Source organism: Oncorhynchus masou, chromosome 2 (assembly GCF_036934945.1).
Source record: "Oncorhynchus masou masou isolate Uvic2021 chromosome 2, UVic_Omas_1.1, whole genome shotgun sequence".
NCBI lineage: Eukaryota > Metazoa > Chordata > Actinopteri > Salmoniformes > Salmonidae > Oncorhynchus > Oncorhynchus masou.
Genome location: NC_088213.1, coordinates 10840452 through 10863273, shown reverse-complemented (window position 1 = coordinate 10863273; position 22822 = coordinate 10840452). Strand labels below are relative to the sequence as shown.

At 46.0% G+C, this 22822-nt stretch overlaps 1 protein-coding gene across 1 annotated transcript; it reads right to left on the bottom strand.

Annotated features, from left to right (window-relative positions):
- Nucleotides 1-8258: 8258 nt before the first annotated feature.
- LOC135555174 (mothers against decapentaplegic homolog 6-like) lies at nucleotides 8259-12537 on the bottom strand. Its single transcript, XM_064987523.1, has 3 exons — nucleotides 10974-12537; nucleotides 9582-9638; nucleotides 8259-8473 (listed from the first exon to the last, which is right to left on the bottom strand). Exons 1-3 carry the CDS (start codon nucleotides 11752-11754, stop codon nucleotides 8274-8276), a joined length of 1038 nt encoding a protein of 345 aa, XP_064843595.1. The 5' UTR covers nucleotides 11755-12537; the 3' UTR covers nucleotides 8259-8273.
- Nucleotides 12538-22822: the final 10285 nt, after the last annotated feature.

Below are 22822 nucleotides of genomic sequence, written 5' to 3'. Positions count from 1 at the left end.
ACAACGCTATCACTTCAGGTCAAAGGGACAACGCTATCACTTCAGGTCAAAGGGTATCACTTCAGGTCATAGGGACATGCTATCACTTCAGGTCAAGGGACAACGCTATCGCTTCAGGTCAAAGGGACAACGCCATCGCTTCAGGTCAAAGGGACAGCCACTATCGCTTCAGGTCAAAGGGACAACGTTATCGCTTCAGGTCAAAGGGACATGCTATCGCTTCAGGTCAAACAGGGAACCCTGAGATGGGAAGAATAATGTTTCTGTAGGGACCCTCGAGGGTCCCAGACACTTTAGTATGCTGGTTTTAGTATGTAGTAGTACATTTTCATCTTTGACTTCTAATCAGAGATTAATTGATACCAGGGAGTTCAGGTATGGGTCAATTAAGTGGCAGCTAAAACCAGACTATGGGCTTTAAAGACTTGAATTGTGCAGCCCTGGTGTGGCTGGAAATGTAGCGCGTCAGTCACAGCATAGAAAACACACACGGACTTCTACAAAACCTCGTCCTGATGGCGTACGTTGAACACGAATCAGCTGTAACTCTCGAACTCCCCCTCCTCCCCACCATCCTCTCCTTGTTTCTGAAACACTCTGGCCCCCCTCTTCTCTTCCCAGCATTCCAGTGCCGTGCCCCCACAGTCAAAGGGCCAATTCATGGCCTGGCGAGGCTACAAGAGCAGACAGGGGCTCTGAAGCAGGATGTTGTTTGACTGATTCCTCCTCGCACCGCTTAAACCAACAAGCCGCAAAAATAGGATTTGGGAGGGTGGGCAAAGAGGAAGTGGGTCCACTCACCTCACCTCAAGACTAGAGTGCAACTCATACCCAGTCTCATTACTGTAAAGCAGCTAGCTTGGATCCAGGATAGGATCCAGGATGGGTCAGAACAGTACGGAAGCTCATGTAGCATAATTACCTTGAACTATCTGGTCTTTGTGTAGGTCAGTGGATAATATAGAGAGGAGGCAAGGAGAGGAAACCAATTCATTTTTAGATGTAGCCAGTTAGACACATGTTATGTCTCAACGCAATACCAGCAGCAGTGGAATCTCTCTTTTATGCTCTTACACTTTGAAGAAACAACACGCAACAAATATAGTTACCTTCGTGAATCAACATCAAACGGTCCTACCCTGATAATCTGCCTGATCTTACATGGTCCCCATTACCTTCGGTAGGAAAAAAAGGTTGAGCTGGTATGCTTTGCTTATGCCTCTAGTCTCCACATCAAGTTCAATAGATCTCTTCCTTGATAGTGTTCTTGTGTAGAGTGCTGAGTTAGCCTGTGTCCTGGTAGAACCCCTATGAGAGTCCTCAGCGCCGATGTTATCTCCACCAGGTCATTCAGACAGACATTCCTGAGCGTCTCACACAAGGCATTGCCCTGGCTTTCCCATGAATGAGGCCTTAACGACAAACAGGCCTGTGACACGCAGTTTACCCCTGTGTTATTTACAGACCTTAGACCGAAGGTAGAGATAGCTAGCTCGCTAGCTGGCCCCCCTAAAAGCCCTAAAAGCTTCCAGTTGACACTTCCATTTGTAAAGCAAAGGGACATTTTGTGGTGTGTTTTCAGGTTAAGTGATGGGATGGTGAAGGTCTGTGTAGAAAGGTATGCACCACACCCTGTCTGCTGGAAGACCTTCACAACAACTGTTTTAACATGAATAAAGAGATCAGAGATTATTCAACCAAATGCCACCCTTTCATTTTTTTTACACCTTAAATCACAACCTTTTGTGAATGTAGTCTGAACGGATCAGTTGTAAAGTATAAAGAGAAATGATTTCACAATAATCTAATCCATACAGATAAACTAAACTGAGGCTGAATTTAAAAAAAAAGAAGAAGTTCTGAATAGGTTGATTTCATTTGACCTTTAAACGTTGAGGAATGAAACCATTTGTGTGCCTGCTGCACTCCTTCCTTATTCCCCCTCCTGTCATTTGATCCAGCCTGGGGGGCGGGGCAGTGAAGGGACCACACAGACCACCTTTGGTAATTGATCTTTCCATTTCCACTCAACTCTCCTGGCCAACAATAGAAGCCCTCCCTTAGTTATCTCTGGGTCACTGGCTCTGTGTGCCTGCTACAAATTACAACCAACATCAACATTGTGGATTGACAGGACTGAATGCACTCACTTTGAATCAGAAATGTTAACCCCAAAACTCCACTTTCAGCAGATTCAGAAGGAAGCTAAAAGTGTTGGGAGTTTGTAGAAGCAACAGTAGCTAGGGAATGTGCCATGATTCCTGTAAACAGTAACAAGAGAATAAAACATTTGGGGAGTAAAGAGTTTGGGAACGACACACATCACACTAACTAACTGAACGACTATGGGGGCTCATGGCGGGGCTTTCAGGGCTGTTTTGATTGGCTATGAACAAACAGTCGGCTCAAGATAGGTTGGACATAACGCTAGTTCACCTTTCAACACCCCACGAGCTGGGCAGGGGAGTTTGATGGAGTGAGTCTGCGGTCTCTCTCCGCACTACAAGGACCCCCAGCGTAAACAAACAGGACTCCAGTTTCAACCAGAGGGGACTGTTTCCTGCTTCAGCCAGCCCTGCGAGCCAGCCCCCCAAAGCCCCTCTTACCAGAACTCTGCTCCACTCTGCTTTACAAAATGCCAACCCCCTTCAACTGCTCAATTACCCAGAGGAATGGAGGGATTTGAGGGAAGAGAGGGAGTGGGAGAGGGGATGGGGAGAGAGAGGGAGTGGGGGGATGGGGAGAGAGTGGGAGAGGGGGACGGGGAGAGAGAGGAGTGGGGGAGGAGAGGGGAGTGGGAGAGGGGGAGTGGGGGATGGGGGAGAGTGGGAGAGGGGGGGGAGAGAGGGGGAGGGAGAGAGAGAGTGGGAGGGGGCAGGAGAGGGAGAGAGAGAGAGGGAGAGAGAGAGAGAGGGGGGGAGGGGGGGGAGGGGGAGAGAGAGAGAGAGAGAGGGGCAGAGAGAAAGAGAGAGAGACAGAGAGAGAGGGGAGAGGGGGAGAGAGAGAGGGGCAGAGAAAGAGAGAGAGACAGAGAGAGAAAGAGAGAGAGAGAGGGGGCAGAGAGAGAAAGAGAGACAGAGAGGGGCAGAGAGAAAGAGAGAGAGAGAGAGGGGGAGAGAGGGGGAGGCAGAGAGCAGAAGAGAGAGAGAGAGAGAGAAAGGGGGAGGCAGAGAGAAAGAGTGAGAGACAGAGAGAGGGGCAGAGAGAAAGAGAGAGAGACAGTGAGAGGGGGGGTCAGAGAGAAAGAGAGAGAGACAGAGAGAAAGGGGGAGGCAGAGAGAAAGAGTGAGAGACAGAGAGAGGGGCAGAGAGAAAGAGAGAGAGACAGAGAGAGGGGGGGGGCAGAGAGAAAGAGAGAGAGACAGAGAGAGGGGGGGGCACAGAGAAAGAGTGAGAACATAGCTACATTGCTGTGGCATCTAGATTGTAGGAGACCCTCCATCTGACTTTCACAAAAGGAGCATTATGTGGCCCTCTCTTTGGTTGGTCTTAATAGGCTTTCAACAGAGGGAGTAAAGCACAACACAATAACTTCATTAACTGCAGAGTTTGCCCATTTATGCAAACATACAGATGGGGGGGCCAATATACCTTAGGCTAGGGTTGTGTGTTTGGGCTGCCATTCTCAAGACTAACTGTTAACCCTTTCTAGTTTTGGAGGCGAACTCATGTCAGATAACAAAATCCACATAGGTAGGTGATGAAACGTGGGCGAACTCAAGTGAAATTAATTTCAGAAATATGCTATTGCTTCAGCATACAATGTTACTGGTTGTGTTGACTTTTTGTGGGACTTTTTAAAGAGAAGAGTAAAATGATCATGGAAGTATTGCGGAGACCCCTGATGTCAGGTCTCCTCATCTGGACCTCATTTCCATAGATGGCAACAAGAAGCTCAGCTGCTCATGTTGTGAGTGCCTGTCTGGTCGCTGATGATGTGTCAGTGAAAAGCAATATGTGGGCCAGTTCTAGTATTGACAGTAGACCAGTTTCCCAACATGGTTCTATATTTTCTTATCACCTGGAGTAACTTTGTCAATAACATGAGCATGTCCTTGAAAACATGTACAGTGGTCGACAACTGGCAAGGCCAATAAATAACAAGCAACCCCACCTCATAAACAAGGAATTCTGGGAATTGGGTTTCCACTTTCCAGCCCCCATGCTCCTTGTCCGCATTGACCCTGATTTATGGCTCATAGCGTGTTGATACTCGCACACTATACTCCTCTTTACATTTAGGGGGGCTACTCCCGTGTTCTATACTCCTCTTTACATTTAGGGGGGCCTACTCCCGTGTTCTATACTCCTCTGTTCCTTTAGGGGGGGGCTACTCCCGTGTTCTATACTCCTCTGTTCATTTAGGGGGCGTGTTCTATACTCCTCTGTTCCTTTAGGGGGCCTACTCCCGTGTTCTATACTCCTCTGTTCCTTTAGGGGGGCCTACTCCCGTGTTCTATACTCCTCTGTTCCTTTAGGGGGCCTACTCCCGTGTTCTATACTCCTCTGTTCCTTTAGGGGGAGGTTCTATACTCCTCTTTCATTTAGGGGGGGCCTACTCCCGTGTTCTATACTCCTCTGTTCCTTTAGGGGGGCTACTCCCGTGTTCTATACTCCTCTGTTCCTTTAGGGGGGGGCTACTCTCGTGTTCTATACTCCTCTTTACATTTAGGGGGCCTACTCCGTGTTCTATACTCCTCTGTTCCTTTAGGGGGGGGGCTACTCCCGTGTTCTATACTCCTCTTTACATTTGGGGGGGGGCTACTCCCGTGTTCTATACTAATCTGTTCCTTTGGGGGGGGGGGTTCTATACTCCTCTTTACCTTTAGGGGGAGGGGGCTACTCCCGTGTTCTATACTCCTCTGTTCCTTTAGGGAGGGGGGGGGCTACTCCCGTGTTCTATACTCCTCTTTCCATTTAGGGGGAGGGGGAGGGGCTACTCCCGTGTTCTATACTCCTCTGTTCCTTTAGGGGGGGGAGGGGGGGCTACTCCCGTGTTCTATACTCCTCTTTACATTTAGGGGGCTACTCCGTGTTCTATACTCCTCTGTTCCTTTAGGGGGGGGGCTACTCCCGTGTTCTATACTCCTCTTTACCTTTGGGGGGGGCTACTCCCGTGTTCTATACTCCCTCTGTTCCTTTAGGGGGAGGGGGCTACTCCCTGTTCTATACTCCTCTTTTACTTTAGGGGGGCTACTCCCGTGTTCTATACTCCTCTGTTCCTTTAGGGGGGGGGGGAGGGGGGGGCTACTCCCGTGTTCTATACTCTGTTCCTTTGGGGGAGGGGGGGGGCTACTCCCGTGTTCTATACTCCTCTGTTCCTTTAGGGGGGAGGGGGGCTACTCCCGTGTTCTATACTCCTCTTTACATTTAGGGGGGCTACTCCCGTGTTCTATACTCCTCTGTTCCTTGGGGGGGGGGGAGGGGGCTACTCCCGTGTTCTATACTCCTCTGTTCCTTTAGGGGAGGGGGCTACTCCCGTGTTCTATACTCCTCTGTTACCTTTAGGGGGCTACTCCGTGTTCTATACTCCTCTGTTCCTTTGGGGGGGCTACTCCCGTGTTCTATACTCCTCTGTTCCTTTGGGGGGGGGCTACTCCCGTGTTCTATACCCCTCTTTACCATTAAGGGGGCCTACTCCGTGTTCTATACTCCTCTGTTCCTTTGGGGGGGGGGGCTACTCCCGTGTTCTATACTCCTCTTTACCTTTAGGGGGCTACTCCGTGTTCTATACTCCTCTTTCCTTTAGGGGGGGGGGCTACTCCCGTGTTCTATACTCCTCTTTACCTTTAGGGGGGGGGCTACTCCACGTGTTCTATACTCCTCTTTCCTTTAGGGGGAGGGGGCTACTCCCGTGTTCTATACTCCTCTTTACCTTTAGGGGGAGGGGCTACTCCCGTGTTCTATACCCCTCTTTACCATTAAGGGGGGCTACTCCCGTGTTCTATACCCCTCTTTACCATTAAGGGGGGCTACTCCCGTGTTCTATACCCCTCTTTACCATTAAGGGGGGCTACTCCCGTGTTCTATACTCCTCTTTACCTTTTTTACTCCCGTGTTCACTCCTCTTTACCATTAGGGGGGCTACTCCCGTGTTCTATACTCCTCTTTCCTTTAGGGGGGGGGGGCTACTCCGTGTTCTATACTCCTCTGTTCCTTTAGGGGGGGGCTACTCCCGTGTTCTATACTCCTCTTTCCTTTAGGGGAGGGGGCTACTCCGTGTTCTATACTCCTCTTTACCTTTAGGGGTGGGGCTACTCCAGTGTTCTATACTATTCTTTACCTTTAGGGGGGGCCCTACTCCCGTATTCTATACTCCTCTTTACCTTTGGGGGGGGCTACTCCAGTGTTCTATACCCCTCTGTACCTTTAGGGGGGCTACTCCGTGTTCTATACTCCTCTTTACCTTTAGGGGGGGCTACTCCCGTGTTCTATACTCCTCTGTTCCTTTAGGGGGGGGGGCTACTCCCGTGTTCTATACTCCTCTTTCCTTTAGGGGGAGGGGGGCTACTCAGTGTTCTATACTCCTCTGTTCCTTTAGGGGGAGGGGGCTACTCCCGTGTTCTATACTCCTCTGTTCCTTTGGGGGGGGGGGGTTCCTTTAGGGGGCTACTCCCGTGTTCTATACTCCTCTGTTACCTTTGGGGGGGGCTACTCCCGTGTTCTATACTCCTCTTTACCTTTGGGGGGGGGCTACTCCCGTGTTCTATACTCCTCTTTACCTTTAGGGGGGCTACTCCGTGTTCTATACTCCTCTTTACCTTTGGGGGGGGGGGCTACTCCGTGTTCTATACTCCTCTTTACCTTTGGGGGGGGGGCTACTCCGTGTTCTATACTCCTCTTTACCTTTAGGGGGGCTACTCCGTGTTCTATACTCCTCTTTACCTACGGGGGTGGGGCTACTCCCGTGTTCTATACCCTCTTTACCTTTGGGGGGTGGGGGCTACTCAGTGTTCTATACTCCTCTTTACCTTTAGGGGGGGCTACTCCAGTGTTCTATACCCCTCTTTACCTTTAGGGGGCTACTCCAGTGGGGGGCTACTCCCGTGTTCTATACTCCTCTTTACCTTTAGGGGGGGGGGCTACTCCCGTGTTCTATACTCCTCTTTACCTTTTTGGGGGGCTACTCCGTGTTCTATACTCCTCTTTACCTTTGGGGGGGGGCTACTCCCGTGTTCTATACTCCTCTTTACCATTAGGGGGGCTACTCCGTGTTCTATACCCCTCCAGTGTTTACCTTTAGGGGGGGGGGGCTACTCCAGTGTTCTATACTCCTCTTTACCTTTAGGGGGAGGGGGGGCCTACTCCCGTGTTCTATACTCCTCTTTACCTTTGGGGGGGGGGGCTACTCCAGTGTTCTATACTCCTCTTTACCTTTAGGGGGGGGGGGGTGCTACTCCCGTGTTCTATACTCCTCCTCTTTACCTTTAGGGGGGGGGGGGCTACTCCAGTGTTCTATACTCCTCTTTACCATTAGGGGGGGCCTACTCCCGTGTTCTATACTCCTCTTTACCTTTAGGGGGGCTACTCCAGTGTTCTATACTCCTCCTTACCTTTAGGGGGGGGGGCCCTACTCCTGTGTTCTATACTCCTCTTTGCCTTTGGGGGGGGGGGGGGGCACTACTCCCGTGTTCTATACTCCTCTTTACCTTTAGGGGGGCTACACCAGTGTTCAACACTCCTCTTTGCCTTTAGGGGGGGGCACTACACCAGTGTTCAACACTCCTCTTTGCCTTTAGGGTGCTCATACTAAAAAGAACTGTGTTGTTTGCTTTCAGGGCAGGCACACCGTAGCAAAATGTTTTGCGACAGGAAACCTGAAACAATAATTTCTTATTGGTCAATTTCAGTCAGTCCCTCCCTGTTTCAGTGTAGTTTCTTCCATTTGGAGCCTAATGAACACAGTAGATAATGAAAGGAAAAGCATCTTCACTCTAATGGCTCCGATGCAATGATTTATTTAACCAAAGTTTGGACAGCTAAGCTGTGTTCATCAGGGTTTCATCTGAATACAGACATGATTAATGCATGGCAGAGGTACTCATACCCCTATCAGATCTCTCTATCAGTAACACACTGCTTCCCTATTTGATCAGAATGGTTGGTTAGGACTGAACTCCACAAACAATAGTGCACAGCACAGCACGAACCAGACTAGACGTGAAGTCAAATTCATATAATCTACTACTGTATTCTAACATTATATTAACCAACAATAAAACCCCATCCCAAACAAACAATAAAGGAATGAAATAAGTGAATTTTGTGTTAAACTATGTCACTCTTTCTATCAATGGACTGAATGCTAAATCAATAGCCCCCAATGCTAATGTTGGCCTAGCATTCCGTGGTAATAAGTCTGGAGCATGGAAGCTGGTTGACAGTAGCGTCTCACCTGAGAAGAGTCTTGGCGCGACGTCGGGGGAGTGGGGGGCCACAGTTTCAGTGTACGACAGTGTTGAATCTGATAGTTCTGCAAAGGACAGAAAATGACAGGGGAGTGAAATCCGGAGCTCCATGGAAACCATTGTAACCATAGACTTCGGCGTTAACTACTGTCCAGAGAGCGTTGTGTTGTGATCCTACTGTAATGCCATGTTCCTCAAAGAGAGGTGTGAGGAGAATAAAAAATGAATTTGAAGCAGGAGAAGGCATGTGAAAGCAGGAATAATGTACTGGCACATGACTAACTTTGAGGTAAAGACCCTACATTTCAGCTCCAGTAACACTTTATTTTCCAGCACAGAAAATAAGGGGTATAACTTTGATTTTTTTGTATTTTTTTTTACCTTTATTTACCTAGGCAAGTCAGTTAAGAATAAATTCTTATTTACAATGACAGCCTTCCCTGGCCAATTCTGTGAAAATTGTGCGCCACCCTATGAGACTCCCAATCATGGCCAGATGTGAAACAGCCTGGAATCAAACCAGGGACTGTAGTGACGTCTCTTGCACTGAGATGCAGTGCCTTAGACCACAACACCAGTCAGGAGACAATGGTATTTATTTTCATTTAACTAGGCAAGTCAGTTAAGAAGAAACACCGGCAAAACCCGGACCACGCTGTGCCAATTGTGCACTGCCCTATGGGACTCCCAATCATGGCCAGATGTGATGCAGCCTGGAATCAAACCAGGGACTGTAGTGACACATCCTGCACTGAGGTGCAGCACCTTAAACCACTGCACCACTTGGGCACCCATGGTGTATATTTTTATTTAACCTTTATTTAACTAGGCAAGTCAGTTAAGGACAAATTCTTATTTACAATGACGGCCTACACCGGCCAAACCCGGACGACGCTGGGCCATTTGTGAGCCGCCCTATGGGACTGCCAATCACGGCCGGTTGTAATACAGCCTGGATGAAGTGGGAACCAGATGTAATTACTTTTAGCTTTTCACAACTATATAAATGTTATATTAATAAATATATAATTACTTTAAAAAGACAAAACAAATCTGTGCTGGGAAGTAAAATGCTACCAAAACTCCATGACAGTGAAACCCCTTGTGAACTTAGCAGATATCTCTGTGGCTTACTGTTGCTGAGGGGGGCATGACTGTTGCTTCCTGACTTACCCAGTGGCTTGTGTTCATCTGAGGGAGATAGTCGTGAGTAGGGGGGTGGTGGTGATTCTGAAACACACAATACCTGTCTTAGATGCTTGGTACTGCGGAGAAGTCCACAGTTAGGCATCAGAGAATAATCTGTTACTATAGGAAATCATAAGTAACATGGATTACTGGGAAAACACAGACAACAATCTGAATATGTCAATAAAACAGAAGCAGTTGATGGTTGAATGTGCAGATCAATTTACAATTATTCAGACAGAATATAGAATAAAAGATGAAACCTTCACAACTCTGTTGAATAAGCACTTCCAACCATTCATAACTAAAAACGGAATTACATCACATATAAAATATGTTTTCAGGTCCTAATTAAACGGCTATAAATAAAGAACACAAAAGAAAAGTAGGCTACGTGTTGTCAAAGGGCATTTTCCATACATAAAACCAAGAAAGCTAATGGTGAGCTATCGAAATAGTTGTCTGGGACAAAGAAACAGTCCATGGGAACGGAGTGGATATAATGGCTGCGGGTTCTTTAAGAGTGGAGGCAGTAATTGCTGGAGTACTCAGTCAGTGAGATACCCAGCTAGTCAGCCTGGCGCCAGCAGTATGCAAACTGTATATTATCACCACTCCTTCACCTAAATAGCAAGAGGGGGACCTCCTAGGGAAGGAAAACGAGCCTTTCAAAGCGCTACTTCAGAGCGATCTTCAAATGGATAACGTAGAAACTAAACAAATGAATATAATCGATATCATGGACTAAAACATAAAGGAATGTGTTGTTGAGTACTTAGCAGAGAAAATATTTGCTGCAAATACATTATAACTCAAGCTCTCCCTTTCCCTCTAGCTCTGTGTGAGTGTGTGTACAGTGTTGTTTTTGAGGGAGAGTATACCAGCTACACTTCCAACAGTTGGAATTCAGTTGCTATGATCTTAAAATTGGCTAGAAAATGTTAACTCCCGCGCATTGGCTAAGCAACCAAATATTTACTACAATGCGCATCAACAAAACTTCAAGGGTACAAGTATGTCTCACTTAATCGCAGAGAAGTATAACCCTAAGTGATTATTAATTGGCTTTGTGACTGTATAACGCGTTTTAATTTCAGCTCACATACGGTGGACACCTTTAGCGCAGCCTGGCCTTCTAATGAGTCCCATTTTTCACCATCCTCCTGACCTCAGGTAGAATGTGGGCCTACCTTTTTGGCATCCCTATTGGCACGCAGTGCTTGGTTATCACGTTTGAAAAGCATCTATACGTGTAGCCTCACTATGCGCACTTGTGCGTAAACCTATCTAAAAAATAGACCCTTTCAATTAATACAAATTTGATTTGTGTAGAACGGGGTAAAAGTGTGTGATTGTAACCAATCTCAGTTGTCCTACCTGGCCCACACAAGAGACTGTAGTGATAGGGGTTACAGCACACCGTTTCGCTGCTGTCCAATGCCCGGAAGCTTTGACAGTGGCACAGCGCTTTGAGTTGAGTCGAGTGGTGTAGGTCAGTCCATCGGTAGAGTTTACAGAGCAGAAATGGGGTAGATGTCGAGTGGCCACCTAAACGCAGCTCCGTCTGGGGTACCAGAACACAGTCACTGGGCATCCCTCCTTTCGACTCCACCGCCTCCAACAAGGCATCCAGCGGTTTCTCCTTGAGTCTTTTCAAAAGAGCATAGGTAACGTTCTTGAGTTCTTGCTCCGCCACCGAGCCAGTATTCCCCTCCCGTCCCATGAGGATACCTCCATCGCGGGGACTAGAGTTTCGAATACCCCGGGTCAAGACGGGGCTCCGAGGTCTAGGATCCCTGTCTCGAAACAAACAGCAAGTAACCGTTCTACTGTCATTCTCGTGTTCTGACTGAGAGCCTCGGTGATGAGGGACGGGGACACACATGGCATCCCCCTGACCATGGTCCGAATTGTCCCCCGGCGCCGACTCTGCGCTGTCCGTGAGGTCTGTGTTGCACACTTCGTCGAAAGTTCCCAGAGATGGCGAGGCACGGGTCACCGACCCGAGCTCCGTTTTGGGTATTTTTTCTGGGTTACTGCCACACGAACCGTCCCGAAACTCCTCGCTTCGTTTGCTTCTCCCATCTCCGTCTCTGTCTGGGACTAAACGGCTTCTCCAGAGTCGCCGTATAAGACCTGAGCGTTTCGACCTGAACATACGACAATTTAAACAGTTTTGGATGTGTCGTATTGTTCCCGTCCAGGTCTGTGAGGATTCCACATTGATTTATGGTCTCCGCACAACATGAATGTTTTGTAAACGGCGCGCACTACACGCGCAGCCGGTGGTCGTAGATTTATGACTAACTCGCAGCATTAGAATGTCATTTACGGTTGTATGTTGCATTAAACAAAGTCAAATGGAACGAGATTACACAACAAAACAGAATGCGACATACATGCATTTACTGGTCTGTTATATCCTACAACCATATAGTCTACCAACTCAATGAAAACGTTTGTCTTTACAGAGGCAACACAATTTCCCAAAACTATCTTCCGAGCAGCAATTCATAGGCTATTCCATAATTATTCCTCCAATAACTACACTATAGCTACCACATGAAACGACAGCAAAATAGTTCGGTTTTTTTCTTGGACTTTGAGCAGCCTTGGTTAAATCCTTCGCTTGAGAATCCTTCTGACGGCACATCGATGGAGTTGCTTCACCACGAAATAATCCCAAATAATCCTTGCCGCATTCAGATTCCGATGTTATTTTCCACCGTAGTGTAGAATAATCCGTTTGCAACCCCGAAATAAAAAGTTTAGATTGAGTTTTTATGCTGCTCAAACATACGGATGCAGATGTAGCTACTCCGATTCAAGACTCAGGAGTGGTTTAAAGGAAAACTTGAATTACTTTGCTGCCAGTCTCACTCTCTGCTATTCTTTTCGGATACACTCGCCCGTACACACACGGGGGGCCCCAGGAAAGCTCTGGAGCCATTGGTTGATTCCCATCATGTGCCAGTCTAGACACTTTGGCGGCTGTGAGCCGCACTGATTGTTGCGCAAACATGGTTTCAAGTTTCTTAACTCTTAAAGGCGCAACATCCACCTTTCTTCTCTCAAACTTTCAACTCTTCCCACGAACTTTCACACTGAACATGTTTACTAACCTACCGAAACAGCAATCCACACATTTATCTAAGGGAAACACTTAATATTTAATGACAGGAAAACGCCCATTCAGTAAAATACTGTATGGAATCTGAATTATTTCTGATTTTCATTCTATAAAAAGCACAATCTGAACAGAATGATTTTCTCTTGAATTTGTGTCATTGAGAAACCAGCAGATACTGGTAGTGTGTGCCCTGTAGGTCGATATTTTACTTCCTGTTTTGTCATGATGACCTTATTTATTACACATGCAAAATACCATTATTGATTTATAAAGTATAAACAACACAATAATATGTATAATCATCATAATAATCAACAAGGACTGTATTACTATTCAACTATTTTTATGTTGTTATTATTATTACTATCATTATCATCAATTGTTATAATTAGGTTATTTTCATCATTACTATTGCTATGATTCAAGTATTTCACTTTTCATTCATTAAAGGGTTAATGCCTTTTCAAGTGCAGTTAAGAAGGCAAAGCTTCCATGATATATTGCTATAGCTCAGAGAAGCAGTTAAGAAGGCAAAGCTTCCATTATATATTGCTATAACTCAGAGAAGCAGTTAAGAAGGCAAAGCTTCCATTTTATATTGCTATAGCTCAGAGAAGCAGTTAAGAAGGCAAAGCTTCCATTATATATTGCTATAGCTCAGAGAAGCAGTTAAGAAGGCAAAGCTTCCATTTTATATTGCTATAGCTCAGAGAAGCAGTTAAGAAGGCAAAGCTTCCATTATATATTGCTATAGCTCAGAGAAGCAGTTAAGAAGGCAAAGCTTCCATTATATTTTGCTATAGCTCAGAGAAGCAGTTAAGAAGGCAAAGCTTCCATTATATTTTGCTATAGCTCAGAGAAGCAGTTAAGAAGGCAAAAGCTCATTATATTTTGCTATAGCTCAGAGAAGCAGTTAAGAAGGCAAAGCTTCCATTATATATTGCTATAGCTCAGAGAAGCAGTTAAGAAGGCAAAGCTTCCATTATATATTGCTATAGCTCAGAGAAGCAGTTAAGGCAAAGCTTCCATTATATATTGCTATAGCTCAGAGAAGCAGTTAAGAAGGCAAAGCTTCCATTATATATTGAAATAGTTCAGAGTAGCACTTAAGAAGGCAAAGCTTCCATTATATTTTGCTATAGCTCAGAGAAGCAGTTAAGAAGGCAAAGCTTCCATTATATATTGCTATAGCTCAGAGAAGCAGTTAAGAAGGCAAAGCTTCCATTATATTTTGCTATAGCTCAGAGAAGCAGTTAAGAAGGCAAAGCTTCCATTATATATTGCTATAGCTCAGAGAAGCAGTTAAGAAGGCAAAGCTTCCATTATATATTGCTATGGCTCAGAGAAGCAGTTAAGAAGGCAACGCTTCCATTATATATTGCTATAGCTCAGAGAAGCACTTAAGAAGGCAAAGCTTCCATTATATATTGAAATAGTTCAGAGTAGCACTTAAGAAGTCATAGCCCCGCCCCATTCAGGAATACCCAACCTCTGATTGGTTCTACATACTTCCAGGTCTTAAAAGTGTTCAACCTGGAACCAAATTGGGTTCTTCAAAGGGTTCTCCTATGGGGACAGCCAAATAACCATTTCAGGTTCTAGATCGCACCTTTTGTTCTAAGAGTGTAGTTTATGAAACATTCTAACAGCATGAAACGTCCTAATTTAACATTTTGTACCATTCAACTCCTTAACTTTTTCTAGGAGGACAGTAGAGGGTAACTAGTTCACACATCCTAAAAGTCATTGGCCAGACTCGTGGGGCCAATTGCAACCATGGAAAGCCACCAGATTATGACCAGCTGATTTCTCATTAAACCATCAATACACGCTCAAATCACCTGCACAGCTAAACTCACTTGCAACCAACATAGAGAGCAATAGTAATGGTAACTTTTTGTAGGCACTAACTCCACCATTACTTGTTGGCCAAAGCCTATGGAGAAATGATCTTTTTTGGGGGGGGATAAACGCCAAACACAAGATCTCCTAAACACATGTTTAGGAGATCTTATACCAGGGATCATCAACTAGATCCACCTGCTGACCGATTCTTTCTTGAGCGGATGGGCAGGGGGCTGGAACGTAATTGGCCCAGTGTCATTAGGGTTTGCCCGGGGCAGGCAGCCATTGTTTGAATTTGTTCTTAAGACTTGCCTAATTAAGTAAAGGTCAAATAAGAACTCCTAATTATGTGTTAATCTCAGATTTTTATTTTCACCTTTATCCCAAAACCTCATTCTTTCCTCATTAATTTCCCCCACAGGAATGGCTGAACCAACCAGAGGTAGGTAATTTCCCCCACAGGAACGGCTGAACGAACCAGAGGTAGGTCATTTCTGACACAGGAATGGCTAAACCAACCAGAGGTAGGTCATTTCTGACACAGGAATGGCTAAACCAACCAGAGGTAGGTCATTTCCCCCACAGGAATGGCTGAACCAACCAGATGTAGGTCATTTCCCCCACAGGAATGGCTAAACCAACCAGAGGTAGGTCATTTCCCCCACAGGAATGGCTAAAACAACCAGAGGTAGGTCATTTCTGACACAGGAATGGCTAAACCAACCAGAGGTAGGTCATTTCCCCCACAGGAATGGCTAAACCAACCAGAGGTAGGTCATTTCCCCCACAGGAACGGCTAAAAACCAACCAGAGGTAGGTCATTATTGCCACAGGAACGGCTGAACCTAACCAAAGGTAGGTCATTTCCCCCACAGGAACGGCAACAGATTTTCATTTCCCCCACAGGTTTAAACCAACCAGAGGTAGGTCATTTCCCCACAGGAACGGCTAAACCAACCAGAGGTAGGTCATTTCCCCCACAGGAACGGCTAAACCAACCAGAGGTAGGTCATTTCTCGTTTACACAGGAACGGCTAAACCAACCAGAGGTAGGTCATTTCTGACACAGGAATGGCTAAACCAACCAGAGGTAGGTCATTTCCACAGGAATGGCTAAACCAACCAGAGGTAGGTCATTTATACACAGGAATGTCTGAACCAACCAGAGGTAATTTCTTTGACACAGGAATGGCTAAACCAACCAGAGGTAGGTCATTTCTGACACAGGAATGGCTAAAGTAAACCAGAGGTAGGTTATTAATCCCACAGGAATGGCTAAACCAACCAGAGGTAGGTCATTAAAGTTACACAGGAATGGCTAAACCAACCAGAGGTAGGTCATTTCCACAGGAATGGCTAAACCAACCAGAGGTAGGTCATTTCCACCACAGGAACGGCTAAACCGCTCCAGATGTAGGTCATTTCTGACACAGGAATGGCTAAACCAACCAGATGTAGGTCATTTCGGACACAGGAATGCTAAACCAACCAGAGGTAGGTCATTTCCACAGGAATGGCTGAACCAACCAGAGGTAGGTCATTTCTGACACAGGAATGGCTAAACCAACCAGAGGTAGGTCATTTCTGACACAGGAATGGCTAAACCAACCAGAGGTAGGTCATAATTCCCCACAGGAATGGCTAAACAACCAGAGGTAGGTCATTTTGGACACAGGAATGGCTAAACCAACCAGAGGTAGGTCATTTCCACAGGAATGGCTAAACCAACCAGAGGTAGGTCATTTCCCCACAGGAATGGCTAAAACAACCAGAGGTAGGTCATTTCTGACACAGGAATGGCTAAACCAACCAGAGGTAGGTCAGTCCACAGGAATGGCTAAACCAACCAGAGGTAGGTCATTTCCACAGGAATCCTGAACCAACCAGAGGTAGGTCATTTCCCCCACAGGAACGGCTAAACCAACCAGAGGTAGGTCATTTCCCCACAGGAATTAAACCTCCTGTTAGGTCATTTCCCCACAGGAACGGCTAAACCAACCAGAGGTAGGTCATTTCCCCCACAGGAATGGCTGAACCAACCAGAGGTAGGTCATTTCCATGCCACAGGAATGGCTAAACCAACCAGAGTTAGGTCATTTCCACAGGAATGGCTAAACCAACCAGAGGTAGGTCATGTTAACCTGACACAGGAATGGCTAAACCAACCAGAGGTAGGTCATTTCCACAGGAACGGCTAAACAACCAGAGGTAGGTCATTTCCAAACCCACAGGAATGGCTAAACCAACCAGAGATAGGTCATTTCTGACACAGGAATGGCTAAACCAACCAGAGGTAGGTCATTTCCTGACACAGGAATGGCTAAACCAACCAGAGGTAGGTCATTTCTGACACAGGAACGGCTAAACCAACCAGAATAGGTCATTTCCCCACAGGAATGGCAAACCAACCAGAGGTAGGTCATTTCCACACAGGAATGGCTAAACCAACCAGAGGTAGGTCATTTCCACAGGAATGGCTAAACCAACCAGAGGTAGGTCATTTCCACAGGAATGGCTAAACCAACCAGAGGTAGGTCATTTCCACAGGAATGGCTAAACCAACCAGAGGTAGGTCATTTCCCCACAGGAATGGCTAAACCAACCAGAGGTAGGTCATTTCCCCCACAGGAATGGCTAAACCAACCAGAGGTAGGTCATTTCGCCACAGGAATGGCTAAACCAACCAGAGGTAGGTCATTTTCCCACAGGAATGGCTAAACCAACCAGAGGTAGGTCATTCCTCCACAGGAATGGTAAACCAACCAGATGTAGGTCATTTCCCCACAGGAATGGCTAAACCAACCAGAGGTAGGTCATTTCCCCACAGGAACAATAAACCAACCAGAGGTAGGTCATTTCCCCCACAGGAATGGCTGAACCAACCAGAGGTAGGTCATTTCCCCACAGGAACGGCTAAACCAACCAGAGGTAGGTCATTTCCCCCACAGGAACGGCTAAACCAACCAGAGGTAGGTCATTTCCACACAGGAATGGCTAAACTAACCAGAGGTAGGTCATTTCCACAGGAATGGCTGAACCAACCAGAGGTAGGTCATTTCCCCACAGGAATGGCTAAACCAACCAGAGGTAGGCCATTTCCACAGGAATGGCTAAACCAACCAGAGGTAGGTCATTTCCCCCACAGGAATGGCTAAACCAACCAGAGGAAGGTCATTTCCCCACAGGAACGGCTAAACCAACCAGAGGTAGGTCATTTCCCCACAGGAATGGCTAAACCAACCAGAGGTAGGTCATTTCTGACACAGGAATGGCTAAACCAACCAGAGGTAGGTCATTTTGACAGGAATGGCTAAACCAACCAGAGGTAGGTCATTTCTGACACAGGAACGGCTAAACCAACCAGAGGTAGGTCATTTCCACAGGAATGGCTGAACCAACCAGAGGTAGGTCCTCCACACAGGAATGGCTAAACCAACCAGAGGTAGGTCATTTCCACAGGAATGGCTAAACCAACCAGAGGTAGGTCATTTCCCCACAGGAATGGCTAAACCAACCAGAGGTAGGTCATTTTCCCCACAGGAATGGCTAAACCAACCAGAGGTAGGTCATTTCCACAGGAATGGCTAAACCAACCAGAGGTAGGTCATTTCTGACACAGGAATGGCTAAACCAACCAGAGGTAGGTCATTTCTGACACAGGAATGGCTAAACCAACCAGAGTAGGTCATTTTCCCCACAGGAATGGCTAAACCAACCAGAGGTAGGTCATCCTCCACAGGAATGGCTAAACCAACCAGATGTAGGTCAGATTCCCCACAGGAATGGCTAAACCAACCAGAGGTAGGTCATTTCCACAGGAATGGCTAAACCAACCAGAGGTAGGTCATGTCCCCCACAGGAACGGCTAAACCAACAGAGGTAGGTCATATCCACAGGAATGGCTAAACCAACCAGAGGTAGGTCATTTCCACAGGAATGGCTAAACCAAGTGGTTAGAGGTAGGTCATTTCCACAGGAATGGCTAAACCAACCAGAGGTAGGTCATTTCCCCACAGGAATGGCTAAACCAACCAGAGGTAGGTCATTTCCCCCACAGGAATGGCTAAACCAACCAGAGGTAGGTCATTTCCCCCACAGGAATGGCTAAACCAATTAGAGGTAGGTCATTTCTGACACAGGAATGGCTAAACCAACCAGAGGTAGGTCATTTTCCCCACAGGAATGGCTAAACCAACCAGAGGTAGGTCATTTCCCCACAGGAATGGCTAAACCAACCAGATGTAGGTCATTTCCCCACAGGAATGGCTAAACCAACCAGAGGTAGGTCATTTCTGACACAGGAATGGCTGTTACCAGAGGTATCTCCACAGGTATGGCTAAACCAACCAGAGGTAGGTCATTAGAATGACACAGGAATGGCTAAACCAACCAGAGGTAGGTCATTTCCACAGGAATGGTTAAACCAACCAGATGTAAGTCATTTCTGTTTTTAGACTACAAACTGGCGATCTCTATTTGCCAGCGATTTTGACTGTTATTAGAGTGTCGATGACGTAGGTTATCTTTTAGTCTGGATTGTAACCAACATTTTTCATGACTGTTTCGCCCTCTGGTTGGTATTCTGATTGGAACAACTTAGTCCTACTTTAGGAACAGAGTAAGAGCAATTGATCTATTTGATAATCATTCCATACTACTGCAGTGGTTTTCGTTTACCTCGGCAAATCTACTGTGGTATTTACCCAACACCTTGTATGAACTGAAAACTAATTGTTGATGGTTTAGCCTACTCTTCTTATTTCATCCGTTTCCAATTGATACCGAATCCATGAAATACAATTGTCTTTAAAAGAACATTGACTGATATGGTCATCCATTATCAGATCGGAGGTCAAATATCCCTGGACAGTGCACATTGAAAATATGTAAGTAAATAGGGATTGAGTTATATAATCTATTGGCAACTTGTTTAATCAAATACAAATGTAGTCTCAGTTATTTGGAATGGCATATATTATATTAGTTTGCTATTTAAGGTGAAACATTTGAATGAAATGTAGGGCTACTGCTTCCATATTCTTTATTCGAATAAGTATTCGAGGGGGGGGGTAAAGAGTCATTAGACCAGCTGCCTGGTATGATAATCACCTGACAGTAACAATGAGAGATTAACGGATCTGATGCTTTATCCAAGTGGGTTATTTGTTGCAATCAAGTTTAGTTTAGTCATAGCAGGTGAATATAATCTCCTGTTAGTAGCTAAGAAATCCAGCGGCCATCTGCAGCAGCGGCTCTAAATCTGGCCTGTTCGTTGTAATCAAATTTAGTTTAGTCCGCTGGTGAATATAATTCCTGTTAGTAGCTTTATAAGAAATCCAGTGCGCCATCTGCAGCCGTCTAAATGTAATCCAGCCATGCAGTTTTGGGCAGCCATGCCATCAAAAGGTGATACAGTTAAGGTCCTGTGAAAGTCCACTCACTGACTCTATGTTCTTAATCAAGCCCTGATCAAAGGTCAGCGGTTAACCTGACCCTTTGTCAACCGGAGTCGTGTATAGCAGCGGGAACAAACAGGATAATACTTATCCAAACGCGAAACAAAATGGACCATTCATATTGCAGAAGTACAAATAGAACATGGAAAAAATATTGACCTAATACAGTAATTGTTTCCTGCACAGTCTTCCTACTGAACACCCCCTCCCCCAGTTCTTTGAAACCTCCAACCCAATGACAAAAGTGCAAACACACCTATATTTATTTATTTATTCACACAAAAGAAGACAAGTGAAAAGACAAAACAGTGCAGATGAAAAACATGGTAACCACTGATCCTAGAACAGATGGATCCATTGAGATACAAGAGGACCTTCTCCTTTGGCATTGATGACGACTGCACCAACACAACAACTGACTCAAGGTCTGTGTTGTAATTCTCCTTTTTTGGGAGCGTTGGCTGTTTGGCAGATACCAGGCTGTAGGATTAGCGCCACGTTCGAGGCACCTTATTTGGGGAGGACAGACACGTGGTAATGGCTGGAGCGGAATAGGTGGTGATGCATCGCAGTCATTGTAAATAAGAATTTGTTCTTAACTGACTTAACTAGTTAAATAAAGGTTAAATCAAATTCAAATAAAACAATCAACAACTGATGCCATTCCATTCGCTTCCGTTCCAGCCATTATTATGAGCCGTGACACTCCCCTCAGCAGCCTCCACTGCTTCCAGGTCATGAACGGCCTGTGACTGTAATAAGAAGAGAGAACTCTGTGTGTACGCATTACACAGTACGTAGAGTTATGCCAGTTATTCTCTTTGCAGCCCCATCTCAACCAAGGGCCTGGGAGGACTGAAAGGCACGTTAAAGTCTTTCTGTGGGGGTCCGTTAGCCAAAAGATCAGAGATTGGGGGTAGTGGAGGCGGAGGTGGAAAGGGGTTGAGGGGTACGGGGAAGGGGTGTGTAGCAAGGAACCTGTTCAAAATGTGTTCCTGGAGTGTAACTCAATCAAATGCTGGACAGGGAAAAGACAGTTGTTAGAGAGCTTCTGCATACTAGCATTTTAAAACGTGGTTGAGACAGGACAGACAAGGTTGATGTATCATAGGTCTAATGTAAACCCGGTCTGTAGCGTGTCACACAATTATCCATTTGGAATGGTGGCGAAATAGGACAAACAATAGGCCTCCACACAAGGAGACATTTTAGGAGACCAGGCAGTTTGTCACACTGGTCATAACTAAACATCTGGGGGTTCTGGGAGCCAATTTGACAAGGAAATGTATCAGTCCGTAACCCATGTTGTTAATTAATAGATAAATGGAAAACCTATCATGTGTGACATCCTAGAATGACTATCCTGGTAGCCGTTAGCCAAGTGGTTAGATTAGAATGACTGTTATTAGAGTGTATCCTGGACTAGTAGCCGTTAGCCAAGTGGTTAGATTAGAATGACAGTTATTAGAGTGTATCCTGGACTAGTAGCCGTTAGCCAAGTGGTTAGATTAGAATGACTGCATCAGAACCTTTCAAGGTGGAAGATTAAAATCCTTTCCGGCTACAGAAGCAAACTCCCTCAAGGCAACTTGTGCCACTTTCCTGTATTGCCTAGTAGATACCTAGTAGATACAGTGCTTTAGACTTCACATTTTGTTACGTTACAGCCTTATACTAAAATGTATTATATCATTTTTTTTAGCTAATAAATCTTCAGACATTACCCCATAATGACAAAGCAAAAACAAAAAATAAAAACTGAACTATTACATTTACATAAGTATTCAGACCATTTACTCAGCACTTTGTTGAAGCACCTTTGACAGTGATTACAGCCTCGAGTCTTCTTGGGTATGACGCTACAAGCTTGGCACACCTGCATTTGGGGAGTTTCTTCCATACGTCTCTGCAGATCCTCTCAATCTCTGTCAGGCTGGATGGGGAGCAGCGCTACACAGCTACCTTCAGGTCTCCACAGAGCTGTTAGATCGGGTTCAAGTCCTGGCTCTAGCTGGGCCACTCAAGGACATTCAGAGACTTGTCCCGAAGCCACTCCTGCGTTGTCTTGGCTGTGTGCTTAGGGTCTTTGTCCTGTTGGAATTTGAACCTTCACCCCCAGTCTGAGGTCCTGAGCGTTCTGGAGCAAGTTTTCATCAAGGATCTCTTTGTACTTTGTACTTTGTTCATCTTTCCCTTAATCCGGCCTAGTTTCCCAGACCCTCCAGCTGAAAAACAACCCCACAGCATGATGCTGCCACCATCATGTTTCACCGTAGCGATGGTACCAGGTTTCCTCCAGACATGAAGCTTGGTATTCAGGCCAAATAGTTATATCTTGGTTTCATCAGACTTGAGAAACTTGTTACTCATGGTCTGAGAGTCCATTAGGTGCCTTTTGGCAAACTGCAAGCAGGCTGTAATGTGCCTTTTACTGAGGAGTGGCTTCTGTCTGGCCACTCTACAATAAAGGCCTGATTGGTGGAGTGCTGCAGAGATGGTTGTCCTTCTGGAAGGTTCTCCCATCTCCACAGGGGAACTCTGGGGCTCTGTCAGAGTGACCTTTAAGGTTGTTGGTCACCTCCCTGACCAAGGCCCTTCTCTCCCAATTGCTCAGTTTGGCCGGGTGGTCAGCTCTAGGAAGAGTCTTGGTGGTTCCAAACTTCTTCTATTGAAGAAGGGGCTCCCGAGTGGGGCAGCAGAATAAGTCACTGCATTTCAGTGCTAGAGGCGTCACTACAGACCCTGGTTCGATCCTGGGCTATATCACACCCGGCCGTGATTGGGAGTCCAATGGA

Excerpts from the sequence above, each read along its gene's own strand:
- LOC135555174 (XM_064987523.1), bottom strand. The coding sequence starts at position 11,754 with ATGTTCAGGTCGAAACGCTCAGGTCTTATACGGCGACTCTGGAGAAGC. Across the intron at positions 9,639-10,973 it reads CAGTCTCTTGTGTGGGCCAG|AATCACCACCACCCCCCTAC; the intron begins GTAGGACAACTG and ends TGTGTGTTTCAG. Across the intron at positions 8,474-9,581 it reads AGATGAACACAAGCCACTGG|AACTATCAGATTCAACACTG; the intron begins GTAAGTCAGGAA and ends TGTCCTTTGCAG.